This window comes from Bison bison, unplaced genomic scaffold (assembly GCF_000754665.1).
Source record: "Bison bison bison isolate TAMUID 2011002044 unplaced genomic scaffold, Bison_UMD1.0 scf7180017864213, whole genome shotgun sequence".
Taxonomy (NCBI): Eukaryota; Metazoa; Chordata; class Mammalia; order Artiodactyla; family Bovidae; genus Bison; species Bison bison.
In genome coordinates this window covers 5,942,575-5,964,387 of record NW_011494785.1, presented here as the reverse complement: position 1 = coordinate 5,964,387, position 21,813 = coordinate 5,942,575, and the positions used below count along the sequence as shown (strand labels likewise).

Sequence of the window (21,813 nt, the reverse complement as noted above, 5' to 3'; positions counted from 1 at the left end):
CGATCTCCAGGAACATCCCAGTCCCATGCCCTCTTAAGCTAATTGGGAAGGGAAAGTATATTCTGTAGAACTGGTTTATGATTAGCCCTCATGGTTAATTTCTGCTTTGGAAACAGCTGAGAGGAGTGGCTAGTCGCACTCTCTCCCGAGGCCCGGAGCTGAGGCAGATCGGGTCATTTTGCCTGGTGTGTGGGTGGAGGTGAAGAGGTTGTCATCAACATGTGAGAGATCTTTTTCCTCCTTTACCTGCTGGCCTCTTGAAACAGCTCTGTCATCGCACTCCTGTTTTACAACCAGTCTTAACACCTGCTTTATCGCCTCCTTCCTTCGCTGTTTCCGTCTCCAAGAACCATGTGGGTAGCCGGTGAGTCTTCTCCTTTAGACCGTCTAGCCCCCGGGGAGCTTAGACATCACTGTGTTGGTGACCAGGGACACTGTAGTATCTGAAGAAGCTGTAAATGAGGTCCTGAAACGTCGACTGAAAACAAAAGTCCTTTTCTTCATTGAGAACTGTCCAGAGCTGCCTCAGGTACTCCCTTTGGCCACTTCCGAGTCCTGCTCTCCGCCCCTTAAGTCAATAACAAGTTAGTAACAGACGGATCGTCACGTGTCCTTTTTCTCCTTTCTGGATTCTGTGACAGTAGACTCTGTGGCCCACATGAGCCTCTCATTCTCTCTCTCCTCCTTCCCATTGACACATGTGCTGAGTGCAAAACAGAAATGAGCGCCTCTTCCTGCCAGCTAGCACCCCTGAGCTGCCGGGAGGCAGACCTGGGCTTTACCCCAGAGCAGTGGGGAGTGTGGAGGGGAGGAGGGGCGGCCCAGGTGAGCAGGAGCACGGGGGTGGAGGGCAGGGTGTGACGGCCGTGCTGCGTGGGGGAAACACACGACTGCACGTGGGGCTCTGCGCATGTGCGTCCAGGGCGGCTGAGGACGGCGGTCTGTGTGTGGGTGGGAGGACGAGAGGTGGCTGCTAGACCTCTGGGGCCTTGGGAACCTTGCTGAAGCTTTGGATTACTTCCTGGAAACAGTGGGCTAGTGGGGGATGTAGCAGATCACATTTAAGGGAAGAGATCACATTTTTTCTTTGAAAAGTGCGCTCAGCACTCCTGTAGGGAGTTTAAGATTGAGAGGCAGTTGTAATGGTCCAAGCTGGAGACCACAGGTGTTCCACCAAAATACAGATAGGGAGGTCCTAGAGAGTTCGAATCAACAGGTCTTTGCTCTGAGGTGATTGGATTAAGGGGTGGACACAGAGCAGGGTCTGAAATGACCCCCAGTCTTCGTTGGCGGGTGGACAGTGGTGGCGTCTGAGCACGTAGTGGGAGAGAGCCGGGGAAGATTGGCGGGTGGACGGTGGTGGCATCTGAGCGCATAGGGGGAGAGAGCCGGGGAAGAGAGCAGTGTCCCGTGTGCACTGCTTAGTCGGGGACCCCATGGAGTGTCTGCATGAAGATGTCCAGTAGCGTTTGGCTGTCAGGAGCAAGGTCAGCAAAGATAGAAGTGTTGTGGGGGGGTCGTCCAGTTTATGAAGAGAGGGGGGCAGCCGGAACAGCTGTAGCCGTGTGAGGGAGCTGAGCAGTGTGAGACCAGTTAGTGGCTGAGAGCAGGAGGCCGAGCCAGGGAGAGGAGGGTTTCCAGGAAGAGTTCCAGAAAGCGAATGAGTGAGATAAGGACTGAAGTGTCAGCCTTTCACGCCGCCCTTGGTGGAGTGATGGAGACAGAAGCCAGACTGAGAGGCAGGGGAAGGTGACAGGGCTCTCCAGGGGGTCCAGCGGTGGGGACAGGCGTGTAGAGGGGAGTTAGGAGGACGGGGAGGCAGCAGAAGGGAGGGGCCGCAGCTGGAGATGTGCACGGGGAGGAGGTGTGGGAAGGCGGGAGTGGGGAGTACGGGCGGGCGCACAGAACGTGAATGACCTGACGCCCTGAGCTGTACACGTAAGGATGCCCCAGACGTTCGATCGTAGATGGGGCCAGCTTCAGAAGAGAACGCGAGGCCCCTGACTGGCGGGACATCCCGAGGGGCGCGAGGACAGCGAGTGCAGGTAGAGAGGCAAAGGCGCTGCCTCTGCCCCTGCAGGCGGGGTGCCGCGAGTGGGCAGGTGGGCGCGGATGGGGGCCTGAATCCAGCCAGCCTTGCCCCCACCCAGGCTGGGTCCCGGCTCAGTGTGGGCCGCGTCAGTGTGCGCTGCCGGCTTGTCTTCCTCCTGCAGCTCAGAGGAGCCGCCTCCCCACCCCACTCCTGAAGCTGTGGTGTCAGGTGTCTAGCTGTCTGTTGGTGCCCCCCACCTTCTCCACTCATCCCTGGGCACCTTGTCACAAGCTGGTGGGCGGTGCTGCTCCCCCTTGTCGTCAGCCCCAAGTGAGGGCTGCAGACACCCTGGCTTATGACAGCAGCATGGATTTCTGAGGCAGATTTCACACACACACACACACACACACACACACACAACTTGGATCTGGAAAGCTTGTAGGTCCTTCACTTTATCTTTTGGGGCAGGTGGGCTGGAGCTGCCATGTAGCGTTTCCTGACACTGATAAATTCTTCTCTGGAACCAGATTCTTTGATGGGGGCGGGGGGACAGTTACTCTGAAACTGTTTGGCTGTGAAAACAAAGCTGCCTCCAGGTCTTGGCTCCTCTCCTGCTGGGTGGGGCCCGTGTGAGCAGGTGTGGCCTTGGAGAAGGCCTGGGTCCCCTAGTAGGACCCCTCATAGGACTCCAGGTGTGCATGTTCCTGCTCTCAACCTGGTGGCTCTGAGCGCATTTTCATTTGATTCCTCTTCATCTCATGTCCCAGCAGAGTTCTGCCTGAACCCCAATGCCACCCGTCCGTGCACTAATCTGAGAGGTACTTGTGTGCTGCTCTGAGTCAGAAATGGGTTCTGGGTGCGACGGTGCAGCAGGGAGCAAAGGGCAAAAGTCCTTGTTCTCACAGAGTTCACATTCTAGAGAGGAGGACCGGCAGTAAATAGCATTTACAGTACGTCGGATTGCGGTGAGTGCTTCAGGGGGAAGCAAAGATGAGCCGGTGCGGGTCAGGGAGGGCCACACCGAGGAGGCAACACCCGAATAGCAGCCTGGGGTGGTGAAGGTGCGGCACACACGTGCCAGCCTTTCAGAGAACGGGCGCCCCGTGTGGAGCGAGGTTTTCCTCTGTTCCCACGATGTTTCTAGGACCTGACACAGTGCTCGGCACGCAGCGGCTGCTCAGTAGTGTGTTCTGCATGTACAACTGGACCTGGGGGACAGTATTTCAGATGAGGGGACAGTGAGGGCTTGCAGGCAGCAAGGAGGCCCGTGTGGCTGAGGGGCCGAGCGTGGGGGCCACAGGAGGAGAAGCGAGAGGATGAGGTCAGGGGTGTGGGCTCCCGGGACCTTCTCGGGGGATCCGTGAGCTGAGAACTCTCACGGTAACACTAGGCTGGAGGGGCTTGTCTGCTCACTAGCTTATGGTGGGGTTTTCTAGAGCTGCGTGATATACGCAGCAGATGGAGGGTGCAGGAAGCAGGTGTGAGAGCCCAGTTGTCTTAAGTCAGATGTTGTCACTCTAATCGCTAAATTTTTGTTTTGGAAAATATTTTATGAAAGAGAATCTTAATTGTGTTACTGTGTTTTAGTTCAGTCTCTCAGTCGTGTCTGGCTCTTTGCGACCCCATGGACTGCAGCACGCCAGGCTTCCCTGTCTGTCACCAACTCTCAGAGCTTGCTCAAACTCACGACCATTTAGTCGGTGGTGCCATCCAACCATCTCATCCTCTGTCATCCCCTTCTCCTCCTGCCTTCAATCTTTCCCAGCATTGGTCTTTTCCAATGAGTCAGTTCTTCGCATCAGGTGGGCAAAGTATTGGAGCTTCCGCTTCAGCATCAGTCCTTCCAATAAATATTCAGCACTGATTTCCTTTAGGATGGACTGGTTGGATCTTCTTGCAGTCCAAGGGACTCTAAAGTATTCTCTAACACCACAGTTCAAAAGCATCACTTTTTCGGCACTCAGCTTTCTGTATAGTCTAACTCTCACATCCATACATGACTACTGGAAAAACCATAGCTTTGCCTAGACGGACCTTCATTGGTAAAGTAATGTCTCTGCTTTTTACGTGCTGTCTAGGTTGGTCATAACTTTTCTTACAAGGAGCAAGAGTCTTTTAATTTCATGGTTGCAATCACACTGCAATTTGCAGTGATTTTGGAGCCCCCCAAAATAAAGTCTGTCAGTTTCCATTGTTTCCCCATCTATTTGCCATCAAGTGATGGTACTAGATGCCATGTGGGCCATTGTAAAAATGTTGGCTTTAATGCTGCTTTGGGAGCTTTGTCCATCTAGGGGGAGGGGTCCTGGAGGGGTCTCCGGGCAGCCCCGCTGCCATCCTTGTGGGGTTGTCATGTCCCTTTGGGCTGCCACAGGGCCTCGAATCAGCAGAGCCTCTTGAGCAGCTGCCCTGCGCCTGGAGCCTGGTGCACGGGGCTGAGCTCCAAGGAGCGGGGCCAGCCCGTGTACAGGTAGACAGCTTCTGGCTGTGCTTTTCCACAGCCTCAGTGAGCGTCTCTCTCCGTCTCTTTCCTCACCTGCCCACCTGGATCCTCATGGCCCTCAGACTCTTGGTCTCTGTCCCACAGCTCTGGACTCTTGGTAGTGACTAGGCTGAGGTTCCCCTCCTGTCCTGCCGTGAGTCCCTACGCCAGGCCGAGTAGTGCTGGGTGACTCACAGGTGCTGTGTGGTCCATCGCTCCCTGCGAGGTGCCGCTGCAGGATGCAGGCTGGGGAGCAGAAACTCGGAGTCCCTGTGACACCAGAGCACCCTGGCCTTTATTGACTGAAGGGCTCCGTCTCAAAGAGGCAATACGGTGATACATTGTAAGAAGAATCCTGGTTGTGTATCCTTGCTCACGTCACCTGAAGCTGCCTTTCTGGAGGCTCTATGCCTGGCGGCCGTGCATTGTTCTGACGGCACTGTTTCTCTAGCTGTGCCTGAGTGGTTCTTCCTTCATGGCAGCTCGGGCCTTGGGCTCTAGGGCCGGAACCTGGCCGCACCGCTCTCCTGCTGTGTGACTCTTAAGTGTCTTTAAGCAGCACTTTCCTGTCTGCAAAACGCAGGTGGTAGATTGCAGTGGAGGCTGAGATGCCGTCTGGATCTGACCTCTAGCAACTCCTCAGCGTTGGCCGCTTTCACGACAGTCCTTGTATCTTCCATGTGAACGTCGGAGTTTGGCAGGAACTTGCTGGCAGGCCTTCTCTCCTCCAGCCCCTCCTGCCCAGTGCCCTGGTCACACCCTCTGGGACAGGCAGGGGTGGGCGGCGGGCACAAAGGAGGCTTCACCACATTCTTCTTTCTTTCAAAAGACAGAGCGGTCTTGAGTTCTCTCATTCTGTTATGTGAGTAGCCACTTACTTAGCTTAATGTAACCTTTTGTGAATGGGATTATCAACTACTAGTTAATAGTAACACTTCTGTCATTTACTGGGTCTGGCTGTGCACCCAGCAGTGCTAACAGTTTGCATTCATTACCTCAATTCCTGCAAAAAACCCTTTGATTCATTGAACATTGCCTTCATTTTGCAGGTGAAGATAACTTCCTGAGATCCCGGGCCTGGGGCTAGTGTTCTTTTTGATTCTTTGTTTTTCTGGGTTGTCTGGGGGCAGGCATCTGCATTGCATTGGCATCAGCTGTTATGTTTACTGGTGTTTGGTTCTGACTTGGACTTTCTTTCTAGTATTTGCTTGGGGTGACAAAGGGCAGGGGTCATTTCTTTTTAAAGTTCAGTTTTATATATATTTTATTTTTTGATCCTTCAATATTTTATTTTTGTGATCTCTCTCTATATATACTTACAGAAATGTTTGACATGTGGCTGACCTGTGCTGTAGAGCGCAGTGACTCAGTTGTACACATAGATACTCTTCCTGTGTTTTCTCTTCCCTCGTGGTCTATCACAAGGTACTGAGTGTGTTCCCTGTGCCATACAGTAGGACCTTATTGTTTGTCTGCTCTGAGTATAATGGTTTGCATTTACCAGCCCCAAATTCCTTGCCTATCCCTCTCCCTCCCCGCTTCCCCCTGTCAACCACGGGTCTGTTCTCTACGAGCAGAAGTCCTTTCTGACTCATTGGTCAACTGTGTAGGTGTTTTTCCTGAAGAAATAGATTGCTATTGAAGAAAGTAAAATAAAAGGTTTTGAGAAAACACAGTATTGGGGATGAGTGTTGTTCAGAATTGGAGACTTGGAGGAGAACCCAGAGGTCATGGTCCAGGCTCTTCCTGGCCCCCTCTAGAGAGGGCTGTTTCATAGCCAGAATAAAGTGGTCTGAGGGCCCATAGCAGAGTGCTGCATTCATAGTTGCTCTTCCGGCCCAGCCGTCTGCTCTTGCATAGCCCTCACGTTAGATAGAAGTTTTCTCTGTCCCCTCCATCCACTTCTCTGCCTCTTCCTCCCCAGCCACGCAGGGACCCCAGACAGATGCACTTGTCAACTCCATAGACACTAGAGTGTTTCTGCTGGAGCTGCAGAGACTCAGTCCCTGCCCTGAGCCTGTGGGGTGGGGGTGGGGATGCTCAGTCACGTGCTTGCGGAATTAGGACTGGTGGGCAGGACTAAAGAGCAGAACCAGGGAATGGGGAGGGCCACCTGGAGGCTTCTGTGTCCTCAGCATCCTGCCAAGTGTTCATCTGATGCTAAATAGGATGGAAAGTCAGAGAACAGGGAATGGAGCGAAGTCAGGAACAAGGATCATGAAAAGGTCTGCTTTCCTTCTTGTGTTGTGAGCTGCTTCCTGGGAACCAGAGAACCTTATCCCAGGGCCGTGAGGGATGAGAGGGCTTTGGGACCAGAGCTGGGAAGCAGTTGGGGTGACAAAGAGCTTCATTTCCAGATGGTCTGATTTAGTTAGCCGCCCCAGGCAAGGGACTCAGTGTCCCCATCCACAGATGATGGTGATGGCCTGGGCGGTCCTTTTTAGAGAGACTGATCAAGAACGCAAGGCGTTTGGCCACCTTGGTCCTTGTTTCCGCAAACACGAAGAAATCTCTGTAAGTTTCCTCCTAATGACATTCTAAAACAAGCCTTCCTGTTTGCCTGCCTTCTAAGGTCTGTTCAGACAAGCAGCGCCTCTGAGTGCACTAGGAAGGGAGCATTTCATAGATTCCTTCGTACGAGTCAGCTTTGCACACGTGCTGGTATATTAGTGCTGGAGAAGCTCAGGAGAAATTTAACCAAACTTGGCTCTGATTTTTTATCCTTGAAGTATAACTGTCATTTTGTTGTTTTGATTCTCTTTCCTTTTTCTATCTTTAAAAATAAATCTCCTCCACCCCTCAAGTAACCACCCATCTATTCTAAGAGCCAGAGATTGAGTGTTCTCAAACCAGCCATGAGTCAGTGACAGCCTCTTGCTCTTATAAATAGAAACATAGACTCTGTTCCCGCGTGTTCTTCATAGGCTGTCTCTCCAGCACTTTCCTTTCCACAGCCAAGGAATGTGCTTCTGAGTCAGCAGTCAGCTGCCGAGGTTGGAGCACTCAAGGCAACGCCAGCGGCAGAAACCACACCGCCGCGGGAGACTGGGCCTCCCTTACTCCTCCAACCTCCCTCCTCAGACTCCTCACTTTCCTTGTTCCTTCCTTCCACACCTTGGCTTTTCAACCCCCCGGATTTCTGGCACCTTCCGGCTAGGTTTCCAGGTCTGTAGGTTCCTGCGATCACGACTGTTGGTTTTCCCAGGCTGCTGGGACGTACACAGCCATGGGTGGTTCAGGAGAGGCTGGGGGAGTACGACCTGGGTTTGACCTTAAGGAGTGAGGGCATGGGGGCGATGGCGGAGGGCCTTCTGTCTGCCCAGCGGCCGTCAGCGTGGACCAGCGCTGGGCAGTGCCCAGGCCACACGCGACGTCCCGCCAGCAGAGCTGCAGAACAGGCACTGGAGTGTCTCTGCTGTGGCCTCTTGGCTTGTTGAGGAGGAAAGCTGAGGCAGCCCGAGGGAATTGATCTTGTGTAGTCTTACCTCGGGCGGCTGTCACACTGTCCCAGGAGCCACCTTTCCTCCACTTATCTGCTGTCATTAGTGACCTGGGGTGAACTCCCGTGGATGGGCACTTCTCCGCGTGTGCCTCCGACTGGAGCCTGTTCATTTGAAAGCGCTTTGCATCAGCAGAGGGGGTGGGGCGGCAGGTGTTAATGAAGGAGTTTGTGTGTGGTGAGGTTTGAGGAAATGGGCAGCTCTTTGAAGGTATTTATTTCAAACATACAGCCAGCCAGGGAGTGTTGGCCCATTCTTCAGAGTTCTTTGAAAGTAGATGCCGAGACTTCGGGAGAGGGAGAGGCTTTTAGAAATGCATGTTGCAGGATCTTGAGTGTGTTGAGGTCAGCTGAAACACAGAGGTCCCTCGGGCTCCTTGCTCATCCTGGCAGGGAGTGGAAGGCGGCTCCTGCTCTTTAGGAACAAAGAAAAATCATCCTCTTTCTTGACGAGAGGCGGGACGAGAGGTGGGGTGATTGGAGTTGGTGCGGTCAGTGCTTTCCAGACACTGTGGCTGGAGGAGTGCCAGTCACCTGTGAACACAGGTAGGCAGGCAGGGGCCGGATCACGGGAGCCCTCTGCTGCCTCAGGAATGGAGCAGATACAGCTGCAGAGGTCCCGCCCCGCCCGGGGCAGGAGGCAAGGAGGGCGCCCACGGAGCACACACCCTGCCACCTTGGTTTCTAGTCGCTGGCTGGCTGTTCCCCTTTCCTCCACCTCTGGACAAACACATCTGGTTTTTTCTGCCACTTAAAAACTTTGACCACCTGACATTTCTAAGATGACCACTGGCTTGTAAGAAAAATAATGGATTCTTGAGAAATTTTAACGTATTTCTCTTGCTGCGTTCTGCTATCTAGAATAAGCTTGCTTTGGGGAGACTGAAGGTTAGTTCCAGTTCCATTTCTCGCTGAACTCTTGGCCCTGGGGGTGCTGGGAAAGGCTGTGTTTTTAGCAGTGTGTATAGGAGGTTGTTGAGTTAGTGATGTATTTGAGATGAGAAGCAGATCAGCGTGTGTCAGGTAAAGAATTACCACCTTTGGCCTCCACAGAACAGGTCACGGCATCTGGGCCCATCGCTTAATGGCACGTAGATGGGGAAACAGTGGAAGCAGTGATGAACTTTATTTTGTTGGGCTCCAAAATCACTGCAGACGGTGACTGCAGCCACGAAATTAAAAGACACTTGCTCCTTGAAAGAAAAGCTATGTCAAACCTAGATAATGTATTAAAAAGCAGAGACATTACTTTGCTGACAAATGTCTGTATAGTCAAAGCTGTGGCTTTTTCAGTAGTCACGTACGGATGTAAGAGTTGGACCAAAAAGAAGGCTTAGCATGAAAGAATTGATACTTTTGAACTGTGGTGTTGGAGAAGACTCTTGAGAGTCCTTGGACAGCAAGGAGATCCAACCAATCCATCCTAAAGGAAATCAACCTTGAATATTCATCGGAAGGACTGAAGCTGAAGTTCCAATACTTTGGCCACTTGATGTGAAGAACTGACTCATTGGAATAGACCCTGATGCTGGGAAAGATTGAACGCAGGAGGAGAAGGGGATGACAGAGGATAAGATGGTTGGATGGCATCACCGACTCAATGGACATGAGTTTGAGCAAGCTCCGGGAGATGGCGATGGACAGGGAGGCCTGGCGTGCTGCAGTCCATGGGGTCACAAAGAGTCAGACACGACTGAGCGACTGAGCAGCAGCAACAACGAGAACATGAGGACTGTTGTGTTTGGTGACGAGGGAAACCCTGGAAATGGCAGTTCCTTGTATCTAGAGTAAACCGCCCACACCCTCAGTTGATCTGGTTTAACTTTGTAATACATGGCAAGGTGTGGGGAGAAGCAAAGTGTTACTAATCCTTTCCAAGGGGCTTCTCACCTCCTGAGAGCTTTAGGACGGAAGGCGGGTCTCTTCTGTGGCGCTGCTTCTGGACGGAGCTGGGAGGCAGGCAGGTGGCATCCTCAGCAGACAGTTGGTGGCTCCCTTCGCCCTCAGCTGCCTTGCTGGGTAGTGGGTCACTCCCGCTTCTACAGAGCTGAGCTCTGGTGAGGCCCTGTGTCTCGCTCAGTGGGAGGCGGGGACGCACCGGGTGGCCGCTCACCTGGAGCCCCAGCAGTGAGCCCTGTGGCGGGAGGGCTCCTCTCACCTCCTCACTCGCTCAGGGGAGAGTGGGGCTGAGGGAGGCAGCAGTGTCCTTGGGGTGTCCGCACGTGGACCCCGGGCCACGCCGCTGCTCGTCCTGTTGGCCTGCCCTGCTCCTCTGCTGCCCCACTACCCTGGCCCTTGGCCCCTTGCCTCCCAGCTCTCACAGTACTTCTAGGTGGTGATGGTGCGTGAACGTGGTCCTCTGAGACCTCCCCACACCCTCCCCTGCGTCTGTACCGTGTCCACTTACCCGCCCCCAACCCACCCCGTGCCTCTGTATCTCTCCAGACAGCCGTCTGTGCTGCCGCCCCTTCCGTCCGCGAGTCTCAGATCTCAGGGGTGGAAGGGGCGGCAGCACAGACGGGTGGCCGGAGCCCTGGGCCGTCCTCTTGCCAGGACTCTCTGTGCAATCTGGCCAGCCTCGAGTGGGCGGCTCCCACCTGGACACCGGGCCCCCTGGGCCTCAGCCTTGGCCGACTGGCCAGTGTGCCCCTCCACCAAGGCAGGTCAGAGGTACCAGGGTCAGAGGGGAGCTCGCCGCGCCCCCCGCCCCAGATGAGTGTTTCTCTTTGTCACGCCTTGGCCTGGTGTCAGCATTCACTGAGTCCTTTCCTCTGTAAGTCTCCCTTGCAGGCCTTCCACTTTCCTTCCTCTCCATGTCCTGCACTTCTCCCCTGCTGGCTGACACTTGCTCCTCCTGGAAAGCTCAGCTGTTGTCCCTCAGAGGCCCATCTTGGGTGAGGACCCTTTCCCTGTGACGGGGCCTCTGCCCTGTCCCCAGCCCCGTGCCTCTCTCTCTGACGCTCAGTGGAGCGCAAGCCTGTCTCACCTGCTCAGCTGTGATGTCCCTGACAGCAGCGGTCTTGCTCCTCTCCATTCCCTGGGCCTCAGATGGTTCCTGGCGTGTGGAGGGCAGGCCGCGTGTTACATTGTCGAACAAATGACTGCTGCACTTGGAAACTGTCTCCTAGAAGATGTTTCTAGATACTGACCGGGATGTGCTAACCAGCCCTTTTTCTTTATTAGGTTAACGTGACGGCATCAGGCGGGTCCACAGCCCTCCCCCTGCCCCACCTGTCCAGGGCGCTGAGAGTGGGGACATGGAGGAGAGTAAGAACGAGGCCACGAATCGGGCCCACGTCCTCTTTGACCGCTTCGTGCAGGCCACCACCTGCAAGGGGACCCTCAAGGCCTTCCAAGAGCTCTGTGACCACCTGGAACTGAAGCCTAAGGACCATCGCTCCTTTTATCACAAGCTCAAGTCCAAGCTTAACTACTGGAAAGCCAAGGCCCTCTGGGCAAAGCTGGACAAGCGGGGCAGCCACAAAGACTACAAGAAGGGAAAGGTGTGCACGAACACCAAGGTAGGGCCTGGGACTCGCTGGAGAGGGAGAGGGCATTGGGTGGAGGTAGCCTGTGAGGCCAGGTGGGGTCATCTACTGCCTGGGGGGGTATCGGGCTGAGCCCGCGTGCGGGTCCTCTGCCTGTGTTCATTCGACCGTTCCTCCTGCCCCGCTCTTACCCCTGAACTGACACAGGAACATGGGCATCTCAGCTGCTGAGAACTACCCTGCAGTCAAATGATATGGGGGCTGTTTGATTTTGCTGCCGCTCTGGCTGACTCTCACGCTGTTAGAGGACGCAGGCCACTGAGCACAGAGGTAGCCAGGCCCTGTTGGGGTCCTGTCTGCCTGGGTGGCCTGGTGCTTGGCAGAGCAGCCTCTGGACTCAGTGTCTGGTAAGGTGTGCAGAGTATTGGCCAACTTGGGGATTTCCCACAGGCTTCAGACATCCTTTCATCCATTTTCCAGAGGCCTGTGTTGATAAGCAAAGGCTTTATAAACCAAAGAATTTCTTTTGCTTGCTTCACAGTCTAGAGAAATCTTAGGCAAAGACCAAAGATGTCCACTCAAGTGTGCTGTAGGAGGCGTGGGGAGTGGAGAAGGATAACACATTCTGTTTTCCTCATTATGTAAGAGCCCTTTCTGTGAGAAGCTAGAAAAGCTAGCTTTTGCAGAAGTTGGAGATGACGTTAGGACTGCTGTTACTATTTCATGAGCCTTAACTTGCCCTGTGTGGGTTTGTATTTGGGTAGGTATTCATACACAGAATTCAAGTAATTCAAAGGCATACTTTTATGAGTGTGCTCTAGAGTTTTATTAAGAATGAGGAGAATCTGAAGCCAGAGGCAGTGCCTGTCTCTCCTCTGGACATGCATGTGAACTAGTTCAGTGTCAGCCAGAGTCCTTCTCTAGAACATGGATCTTCAAGAACTCTCTTCAGCACAGGAAGCTCTGACTCCTGAGGATTACCTCCTGGGAGTCTTTCAAGCGGTAGGTCCATCCAGGACCCAGGCTTGCTTGGCTGTGTGTTTAGTGATCTGTGTCTCCTCAAGCAGGCAGAGATCTGCTTGACTTACAAGCCTTCCAAAAGGTTTTCTCCTGTTGATGAGAGATGACATGTGAGTTTCATCCTGTGTTGATGTCATGGCCCAGGTAAAGATCTGCAGGTGCCCTGTCTGAGTTTCTGTCCAGCAGTGAAAGTCAAGTCTTCCTCCATCCAGAGCGCTCACAGCTTCTCTCTGAAGCCATTGTGGGCGCTCCACTCTGACCCAGATGGGAGTGAAGGTTTCTTGGTAATGGGGAGAATAGCCCTGTGGGAGTTTTAGGGAATGGTAGTCATGAGATCAAGAGTGCTGCCTTTGCCCTGAAAGCAGCCATGTCTTTCAGTGTCTCATCATTGGAGCCGGCCCCTGCGGTCTCCGCACAGCCATCGATTTGTCCTTGCTGGGAGCTAAGGTGGTCGTCATTGAGAAGCGAGACGCCTTCTCCCGCAACAACGTCTTGCACCTCTGGCCGTTCACCATACATGACCTGCGAGGTCTGGGTGCCAAGAAGTTCTACGGCAAGTTCTGTGCTGGGGCCATCGACCACATCAGTAAGTAAGATCAGCACTCCTATGGAATCCTGCCTCTGCCCACTTCTCAGGGGACAATGGCAGGCAGATTCTAGAAGCTGGTGGGCCCTGTCATCGTTCGTGTCTGTTGTGTAGAGAGCACACTCAACTTGGAGTTGGAGTACCTGCCTTCCAGAGGTTCTGTAACCTGAGATTCTTAAGTGCCAATGTGTCTCCTGCAAAATGAGTTTAGCTTAAGGACCTCTAAGATCCTGGGCTCTTACTGAGCACTGGCAGTGGGCGGGATGGGCGCTGGGGCAAGTCCAGGAAACAGACCTCCAGTGTGGGCTTTGACCCTCTGGTGGTTCATAGTCCAGAGGGAGAGGCCCGAGGTGTGGGCTCGCTGTGACGCACTGCTGTGGGTGCCTCCTGACGAGAGGGCACATGCTCTGGGGGTGGCCCTGGGTATCAGAAGGACGAACTCCTGGTCTGGCTGTGAGTGGCCAGTCGATAGTGGGATTCCTTCGTTGGGTGGTTCTCGTGAGGTCTGCAGCATGCAGGGCTCCTGCTGGACTCTGGTCCCCTCCAGGCTCGGCCTGGGCCCGTGCTTGAGTCAGTAGACATTAATGCAGACAGTGCTTTTGTTTTCATGCTGATCTGAAAAGTGGTTCAGAACAGACTGTCTACTTTATGAGGCTGAAGTCTTGTCTGTTGATCGTCACTGGTGGTTTCAGGGGGGCCTTATCAAGGAGCTGCTGTTCGGAGCTCTTCAGGTGTGTCCTGTAAACATCGGCTTCAAAGCAGTTGTGCCAGTTTATCACCTGCTGGCCGACAGAGGCCACATTCCACTAGTAGCAGAAGCGCTCTGTCTGTTGGGCTGTACGGTGTAAAGCATCTTGGAACTCAGCTGTGTACAGCTATAGTGTGTGCCAGCAGAGGATTTAAGGAGCCTGGGAGTGTGACTCGGAAGGGTGGGCGGGGAGGGAAGTAACTGAGATGACCTCAAGGAGGGTTGGCAAGTTTCCTAGCACGTTGTCACAGCCTGCCGGCATCTTGGTCTTAGCAGAGGGCAGGGTCGTAACATCAGTGGACTTGTCTGCCTTGTGCGTGGCAGGGTTTGTTGTAGAGCCCAGACCCGCTCTCAGTCCCGGGCTGCTGCCGTGCCTGGCACCTGGGAGGCACCCACTGGACGCTGAACAGATGCGTAACTCACTGTGACCAGGAGCACGATTCCTATCATTCTGAGCCTTGGTTCCTACACCTGTGGACCAGCGGTGGGAGGGGGACAGTAAGAGACTGAGGTTGGATGGAGGGTGCCCTTTTCAGCGTGTATGGATGTGTGGCCATCAGTGAGGTACGAGGTGAGAAAAGCCGTGGGCAGTTCAGGAGGCAGTGCAGCCCTTTGTGTCCAGTGGGAGGTGCCCCTGGGGCCCATCTTTCACCTTCTGTGGTGAATCCTGTCAGCGTCACAGGTTCTGCTCAGTCACTGTGACTCTGAACCCATCAGGGAGGATGTGGGGCTCTGAGCACATCAGGGAGGATGAGGGGCTCTGAGCCCATCAGGGAGGATTGGGGGACTCTGAGCACATCAGGGAGGATGGAGGAGCTCTGAGCACATCAGGGAGGATGGAGGAGCTCTGAGCACATCAGGGAGGATGGGGAAGGGCTCTGAGTACATCAGGGAGGATGGAGGGGCTCTGAGCACACCAGGGAGGATGGGGAGGGGCTCTGAGCCCATCAGGGAGGATGGGGAGGGGCTCTGAGCCCATCAGGGAGGATGGGGAGGGGCTCTGAGCCCATCAGGGAGGATGGGGAGGGGCTCTGAGCCCATCAGGGAGGATGGGGAGGGGCTCTGAGCCCATCAGGGAGGATGGGGAGGGGCTCTGAGCCCATCAGGGAGGATGGGGAGGGGCTCTGAGCCCATCAGGGAGGATGGGGAGGGGCTCTGAGCCCATCAGGGAGGATGGGGAGGGGCTCTGAGCCCATCAGGGAGGATGGGGAGGGGCTCTGAGCACATCAGGGAGGATGGGGAGGGGCTCTGAGCACATCAGGGAGGATGGGGAGCTCTGAGCACATCAGGGAGGATGGGGAAGGGCTCTGAGCACATCAGGGAGGATGAGGAGGAGCTCTGAGCACATCAGGGAGGATTGGGGAGGGAGCGCTTCTCCTGCTGTCTCAGTGCTCTTGTGCTGGGAATACCTAACCCAAGAGGTGGGCATGGCCCCATGTGTGTCTCTGGAACATCTGCACTGAGTTGTATTTGCCCTGGGAAAGGAAAGACGCTACAGGCATGGCTGGGAAAAGCCTGCTGCCGGTGACTTTAAGCAGCCGAGTAAACTCTGCGTGCATGGGTGGGTGGGGGAACTGGGGTAGTGATGCTGACTGTCTGCCCCGCTGAGGACCCTCACTTGTGCAATCTTCTGCCCACTCAGGTATCCGTCAGCTTCAGCTAATACTTTTGAAAGTAGCCTTGATCCTAGGCATTGAGATCCACGTCAATGTGGAATTCCGAGGACTTGTGGAGCCTCCCGAGGATCAAGAAAATGAACGTGAGTGTACAAATAAGGAGGGAAAGGGGCTGGAAGGAGTGAGAAAGATTCGATCCCCCTCGTGAGGGGGAGACGACAGGCGTCTCGGGTAGTTTTCAGAGCTGGTTAAAGGGCTTCTCCGTTTGTACAGCCTGTGGAGGAACTTTGACTTAATGAGGAGGCCCTGACATAGTATGAGACATGCCGGGTGCTTGGATCCGTTACAGAAGGTCATGTGCTGGGGGACCTTCCTTTGTGAGCCTTCCTCAAAGCTTCTTTCTTTCTTTGGTTTGTGCCCCATGCTTTTACGCCTGCTATGTTTGACATGGGATTTTGTGCCATCTGCACACCTGGATATCTAGAGATCTGGGTGTATGAATATCTCAGGTGTATGAATGGGTCTGGTGACGACCTTCATTCTGACTTTGGTCCACAGGAATAGGTTGGCGGGCCCTGGTGCACCCCAAAACGCACCCTGTGTCAGAATATGAGTTTGAAGTGATCATCGGCGGGGATGGCCGCAGGAATACCTTGGAAGGTACTGGGCAGTCTCCTCCTCCTGCTGGTTCACAGCCAGGGAAGGGTTGCCCTCCCCAAGCCCCGTAAGAGCTTGTGTCCTCAGAGTCCCCACTGCTGAGACCTCTCCTCTGGTCCGTGCCTGTGCTGGTGGATGGCAGGCCCCACCAGCTGGCTCTCAGGCACTTCTCTGGGTGCAGGGAGACAGGCTCTCATGAGCCGGGTGCACTGCAGATCTAGACCTGACTTATTCAAGCAGATGGAGCCTCACACTGAGTGCTTCTCTGGCCCGTCGGATTTTGAGGCGTGTGTTAGCTGTGGGTGACTTTGACATCTTGCTGGATTGGGAAGGCTTTGGGAGGTAGACACCTTACTTCCAGACAGAGGAGAGCTGCCCTCAATTTCCCGTGATTCCCACCCCCAACACTCCTCCATGTCCCCATCAGAACCCCTCCTATTTCTCCTGTTTGACGTGAACTTCCTGCTTCTCTGGCCAGCTTTTGTCACCTCTGAAAATTTCTTCCCCACTTCCCAGGATTTCGTCGGAAAGAATTCCGTGGCAAATTGGCCATTGCCATTACAGCAAATTTTATTAACCGAAATACAACAGCAGAAGCCAAAGTGGAAGAAATCAGTGGTGTGGCTTTTATATTCAACCAAAAATTTTTCCAGGAACTGAGGGAAGCCACAGGTTGGTGTTAATACTTCCACGGCGGAAGGAAAGACTCTGAACACCGCTCTGGTCCTCGTCTGGGGGGCTGGCGGGGCGGGGGTCGTTGCTGCTGCTGCTGTGCTGTGGCCTCTGCCCTTTCTGCCCTGCTGTGCTTCGCTCTGAGCGTTGTGCCGTTCATGCCTCTGTCTCCTGCTCTGCTGTCTTTTGTGCTCATCGCTGTGGCTGGGCTGCTCCTCCTGCTTGAACCCCTTCCCCTGCCTGGCACTCAGTCGCTGTGGGTGGGGAGCCCTGGTTTGTTGAGAAGCGGACTGTAGGTGTTGAGTGTGTTTTCTTTTTCCTGAGTTCATTTGCTTCTGAAGTAAACCACGTGCCAGATAAAAACGAGGCTGTTGTATGGTAGCTTGTGAATAGATTCACTTGGACATTCACTGCAACAAAAATATGTGACAAATTGCAGTTAGCTGTTTTCTAGAACACAGTTTCTTACCATTGCATCTAATTTTTTAGGTTAATAGAGTTAAAGAGCCAGTAGTGCACTCTCTGCTTCCAGCATCTGGTTGTCTATCTTGCTCGTGAGCGTCTAGGAGATTCCCCCGTTGCTTTGATGAGTATCAAAGAGGCTTAACCTGAGAACTGACTCAGACCCTCTTCCTCAGGGTTAACCTCTCCCTTCTTCCCATCCTCACGTTTTTGCTTCCTGTTGATGGCTGTTGTTGGGATAACAGGGTGTCAGGTAAATGCAGAGCAGTGTGAGGATGGCCAGGCTTCCCCCTCTTTTTGTGAACAAACGGTCAGGGTGTGAAGATCGGGCTCAGACACCTGTTTTCTCTTTCCTGCCTGGGGTTCCAGGACCCCGGTCTCTGTGGACTGATAACAGTCATCCCCCCACTTCTCAGCAGACCCTCACGTGTGAGTCTGTCCTCTGTCGCAGGGATCGACCTGGAGAACATTGTCTACTACAAAGATGACACACACTACTTCGTTATGACTGCCAAGAAGCAGAGCTTACTGGACAAAGGGGTGATACTGCATGTGAGTCACGGATTTCTTTTAGACCTCTTTTTATGTATCAGGTCATGTGATTACCAAGATAAAGAATTTTATTGTCTGATCAGTTTTTCTTGCAAAGTCATTAAAACGAGTACCTCACTCATCTTCTGCTGATGTTTTGTATTTTGTAATCCTCTGATGTTTTTTAGTTTAACACTTTAAAAAATCTCATTTTGGAAAATATCAAGTGTGAACAAAAGTGGAGAGACTTGGGTAATGAACCCCCGTGTGCCTCTTATCCAGCTTCACAGGGATCAGCACGCGGCCAGCACTGCCTACTCCCCACTCCTGCGTGGGGCTGTGCAGAGCAATCTCAGGTAGCATTTTGTGCATAAATATTCAGTGTAATTTTAGTGCTTAGGTTTGTGGCTTATGGTACATTCCCATGTGGCTGATTATTGGTTGGTTAATAGGTCGTCCTTTGGGAGAGGGTTGTAGAGCGAAGGGGCTTATAGAGGGAAGGGAATTTGGTGTTTCTGGGATCTGGTTACAGAGGCCCAGGGAACAGAGCCTCAGTCAGGCTTTATTTGGACCTCTTTGTGGTCTGACAGTGAGGACTCTTGTTCACCTGGAGTCAGGGCCAGCTAAGCCTTTTTTCCAGATGACTAATTGTGTGACATTCCCTGAGACGATTACCTGGAAATGGAATCAGAGAGCCACAGGTGGATGGTTCCTCCAGAGATGGTTCCTCAGGAGAGTTTCTTAAGTCTTGCTTGGTCTGGCTGGTCTGGGTTCGAGAATTACTATTGCTGTGCTGACGTGCTGACCCAGGCCCCTGCGGTCCCAGCACAGACTTGCGGCTGAGTGTCAGGGCGTCCCAGGTCTGCAGGGTGGTGATGCGTGACACTGCCGCTTTGCCTTGGGCAGCGCTGGGGAGCAGGGAGCTTGCCCGCAGCAGTCTCCTCCTCAGGGGCCTCCTGTCTGTGTCTCAGCCCCGTGGCCTTTGTGTGAGTCAGGAGAAGGGAGCAGAGCAGTGGATGCAGCCCGTGCCGCCGGAGTATATCCAGGGTGGGATATACTCAGTTGAATGTTTCATCGGGAAGAGATACTCATGAGCCTGCTGGTGTGCCTTGGGGCCAAGCTAAGACTTGACATCTACCGTCCTCGTCAGGACTGGTAATCAGTTGACATTATGTTGGAACAATCTAGATTGGCGCAACCTGATGTACTTTTCCTATTTGTTTTTTTTTGTTTTTTTTTTTAGCACACAGGGTGTGTGTGCCACTGAATCCTGAGCCCATGGTGGCTACTCACTAAGTATTGAACAAACCAACTTGAGTGTGCATGTTTGCCCTTTCCATCTTGTCTGGGCAGCTGGAGGTGCCCTCAGAGACACTTGGGGATCTCTGGTCGCCCTTGAGGAGGAGGCCTGGTCGCTGTGCAGGAACCTCCAGAGCAGAGGAGTTTCTCAGTCCTCTCTGTGGAGAGCCCTTTTTCTCTCATCATTTTTCTTTGTTGGTGGATTACTGTGGGGCCTTCCAGAATCCTGTGTATTGTTTGGAAAGCTTCTGTTCCATCCTCAGTGTATCTCTTGCTGGTTCCCTGGGCTGCTGGTGCCCCCACCTTCTTATCCGTCGGGCATGGAAGCTTTTGGGTTCTTCCTTTGGGGTCGATGGGAGACTCAGGTTGAGTGTCCTGTGTCGTCCAGTTGCTGTCAGAAGAGGATGCTTGCTGATAGCAGCCTTAACTGGGGATGCTTTTCAGTTTACAAGGCACCATCCCATGAGTCATTGTATTTGGTGTTCAGAGCAGCTCCGTGAGGTGGAGTGGATTAGGCTGCACAAGTAGTGACTTGTTCTAAGAACGATGGAAAAGCAGGGACTCTGTTTCTAGGTGGCAAAACCTGTGTTCCTTTAGAAACAAGCCCCCCTCCCTTCCCGAATTTGTGTGGAGGACTTATTTATTGGAACAGGAAGCCACTCTCGGGGCGGGGAAGGTGGTGTGGCCGTGGCCTTCCCTTGAGCCTCCCCCCGTCTCTGGAGACAGGACTACGCTGACACGGAGCTCTTGCTCTCCCGGGAGAATGTGGACCAGGAGGCCCTGCTGAGCTACGCCCGGGAGGCAGCCGACTTCTCCACCCAGCAGCAGCTGCCGTCGCTGGACTTCGCCATCAACCACTACGGGCAGCCTGACGTGGCCATGTTCGACTTCACGTGCATGTATGCCTCCGAGAATGCGGCCCTGGTGCGGGAGCACAACGGGCACCAGCTGCTGGTGGCTCTGGTGGGGGACAGCCTCCTGGAGGTGAGAGTGGGTGTTGGGGGCGGCATGACTAGGAACATGGGGTCCCAGGCTGGGAGCGTCTGTGTCATCCTGCCGTGTAGAGTCCAACCTAGGGGCTCAGAGCCTGCTGAGTTAGGTTTAGGACCTGCCAGGTTGTTGGGGGGAAGGGCAATATGTCCTGCTAGAACGTCCTCTCAGGTCCAAAGGCTTTCTTTGCTCAGGAGTTTAGTTTCCCTCTATTAAAAGGTAATTAATTCTCTGTTTTCTATCTCCTTCTAGCCTTTTTGGCCAATGGGAACAGGAATAGCCCGGGGCTTTCTGGCTGCTATGGACTCAGCCTGGATGGTGCGTAGCTGGTCTCTGGGGACAAGCCCCTTGGAAGTCCTGGCAGAGAGGTAACCGCAGGGGCCCTCCGTGATGAGATGGAGCGTCAGTTGTAGGCTGGGCTCAGGTTTCTCCTCCTTAATTGATGATATATTCTTATTTAGGAGAAGAAAGGTAAGATAGGTATTCATAAAATCATAGACACCTACCGCTTATCTCAGGGATGTTCTCCTGTCACTCTCCAAAGCAAACTCTTCCAAGCGGTGTCTGAATCTTTGTGTAACACTGCCGGGTGTTCTCTGATTCCTCTGTGACAGTTATGTAAACAGGGGTATGAAAATCCTGTGTCAAGTCCTTCTTGTCTTTGAACTAGAGAGACTTATACTAATGAAATCAGTGTGGTAGCTGGGGATGTCCTAACTTAGAACTAATTAAAGATGCCTTTGAGTTAAAAGGGAAACACCAAACTACTTGTAAACATTTCTCAAATGTCAGATGTTTTGAAGCAGATAATTGCAAATGAGCTAAGACCTGGGATTTGCATGCTGATAAAGAACAGGTGCCTTGACCAGAACTAGAGGAAGAGGATATGCTGGGTGAAATTCGGGGTTCATATCATTTTAAGTCTGTTACATAAGGTCCTCTGGGGTCACAGTTACCTAAGGGGTCACAGCCAGGAAATGGCAGTCCTTCGAGGGTGGGACACCTGGTCTCAGGGGTCACGAGGGTGTGGAGAGAAGCTGGACACGTGGGCGGGGTGTGTGGGAGGGGGCCTTTGCAAGTGGCAAGTTTTTTACATCAGTGACTTTCTTAAAAATTTGGTGAACTTGCCAAAACAGAGCACAGTAGTAAATTAGATTCAGGCTTTGCTCCCGCGCACAGCAGTGTGCTTGCCCTTCTTTCTGGGGCGTAGCGGGCTGGGGCCTGTGGGATCCTGGAGGTGGAGGGGATGGGAAGCAGGGCTGATGTGGAGGTGGGGGAACCCCATTCAGGAGGAAGGCTGGCCCTGCCCTGGGCTCTCAGAACATAGAAATATCATCAGAGGTGTTTCTGTTGCTGTCACTGCTCTGAGCGTATTGTTCGTTGTTGCAGGGAAAGCATTTATAGGTTGCTGCCTCAGACCACCCCTGAGAACGTGAGCAAGAACTTCAGCCAGTACAGCATCGACCCGGTCACCAGATACCCCAACGTGAATGTCAACTTTCTCCGGCCGAGCCAGGTGAGAGTCCCTGGCCAGTCGGGCATGACCTGGCCACTGTCAGGCCCAGTCAGACCCTGTGGATACGAGCATACACAGCCTTCCTTAAGAACCAAGTGACGTCTCCCTGAGTTGACTGAGGAGGCGTTTTCCATCAGCAGATGGAGCCCCCAGGGAGGCGGGTGTGCAGTGACGAGCAGGGCACAGCCCTGGCGCCCTGGGCAGGGCGTGTGGGG

At 53.6% G+C, this 21,813-nt stretch overlaps 1 protein-coding gene across 1 annotated transcript in view; it reads left to right on the top strand.

Moving 5' to 3' along the window:
- The first annotated feature begins 55 nt into the window (after positions 1-55).
- MICAL3 (microtubule associated monooxygenase, calponin and LIM domain containing 3) overlaps positions 56-21,813 on the top strand; it is an 87,785-nt gene continuing 66,027 nt past the window's right edge. Inside the window, 10 exon segments of the mRNA XM_010845070.1 lie at positions 56-364; positions 11,197-11,534; positions 12,900-13,107; positions 15,498-15,614; positions 16,030-16,131; positions 16,645-16,800; positions 17,714-17,814; positions 19,819-20,076; positions 20,335-20,450; positions 21,472-21,598. Of these exon segments, the coding sequence (XP_010843372.1) occupies positions 11,271-11,534; positions 12,900-13,107; positions 15,498-15,614; positions 16,030-16,131; positions 16,645-16,800; positions 17,714-17,814; positions 19,819-20,076; positions 20,335-20,450; positions 21,472-21,598 (1,449 nt within the window). The 5' untranslated portion in view covers positions 56-364; positions 11,197-11,270.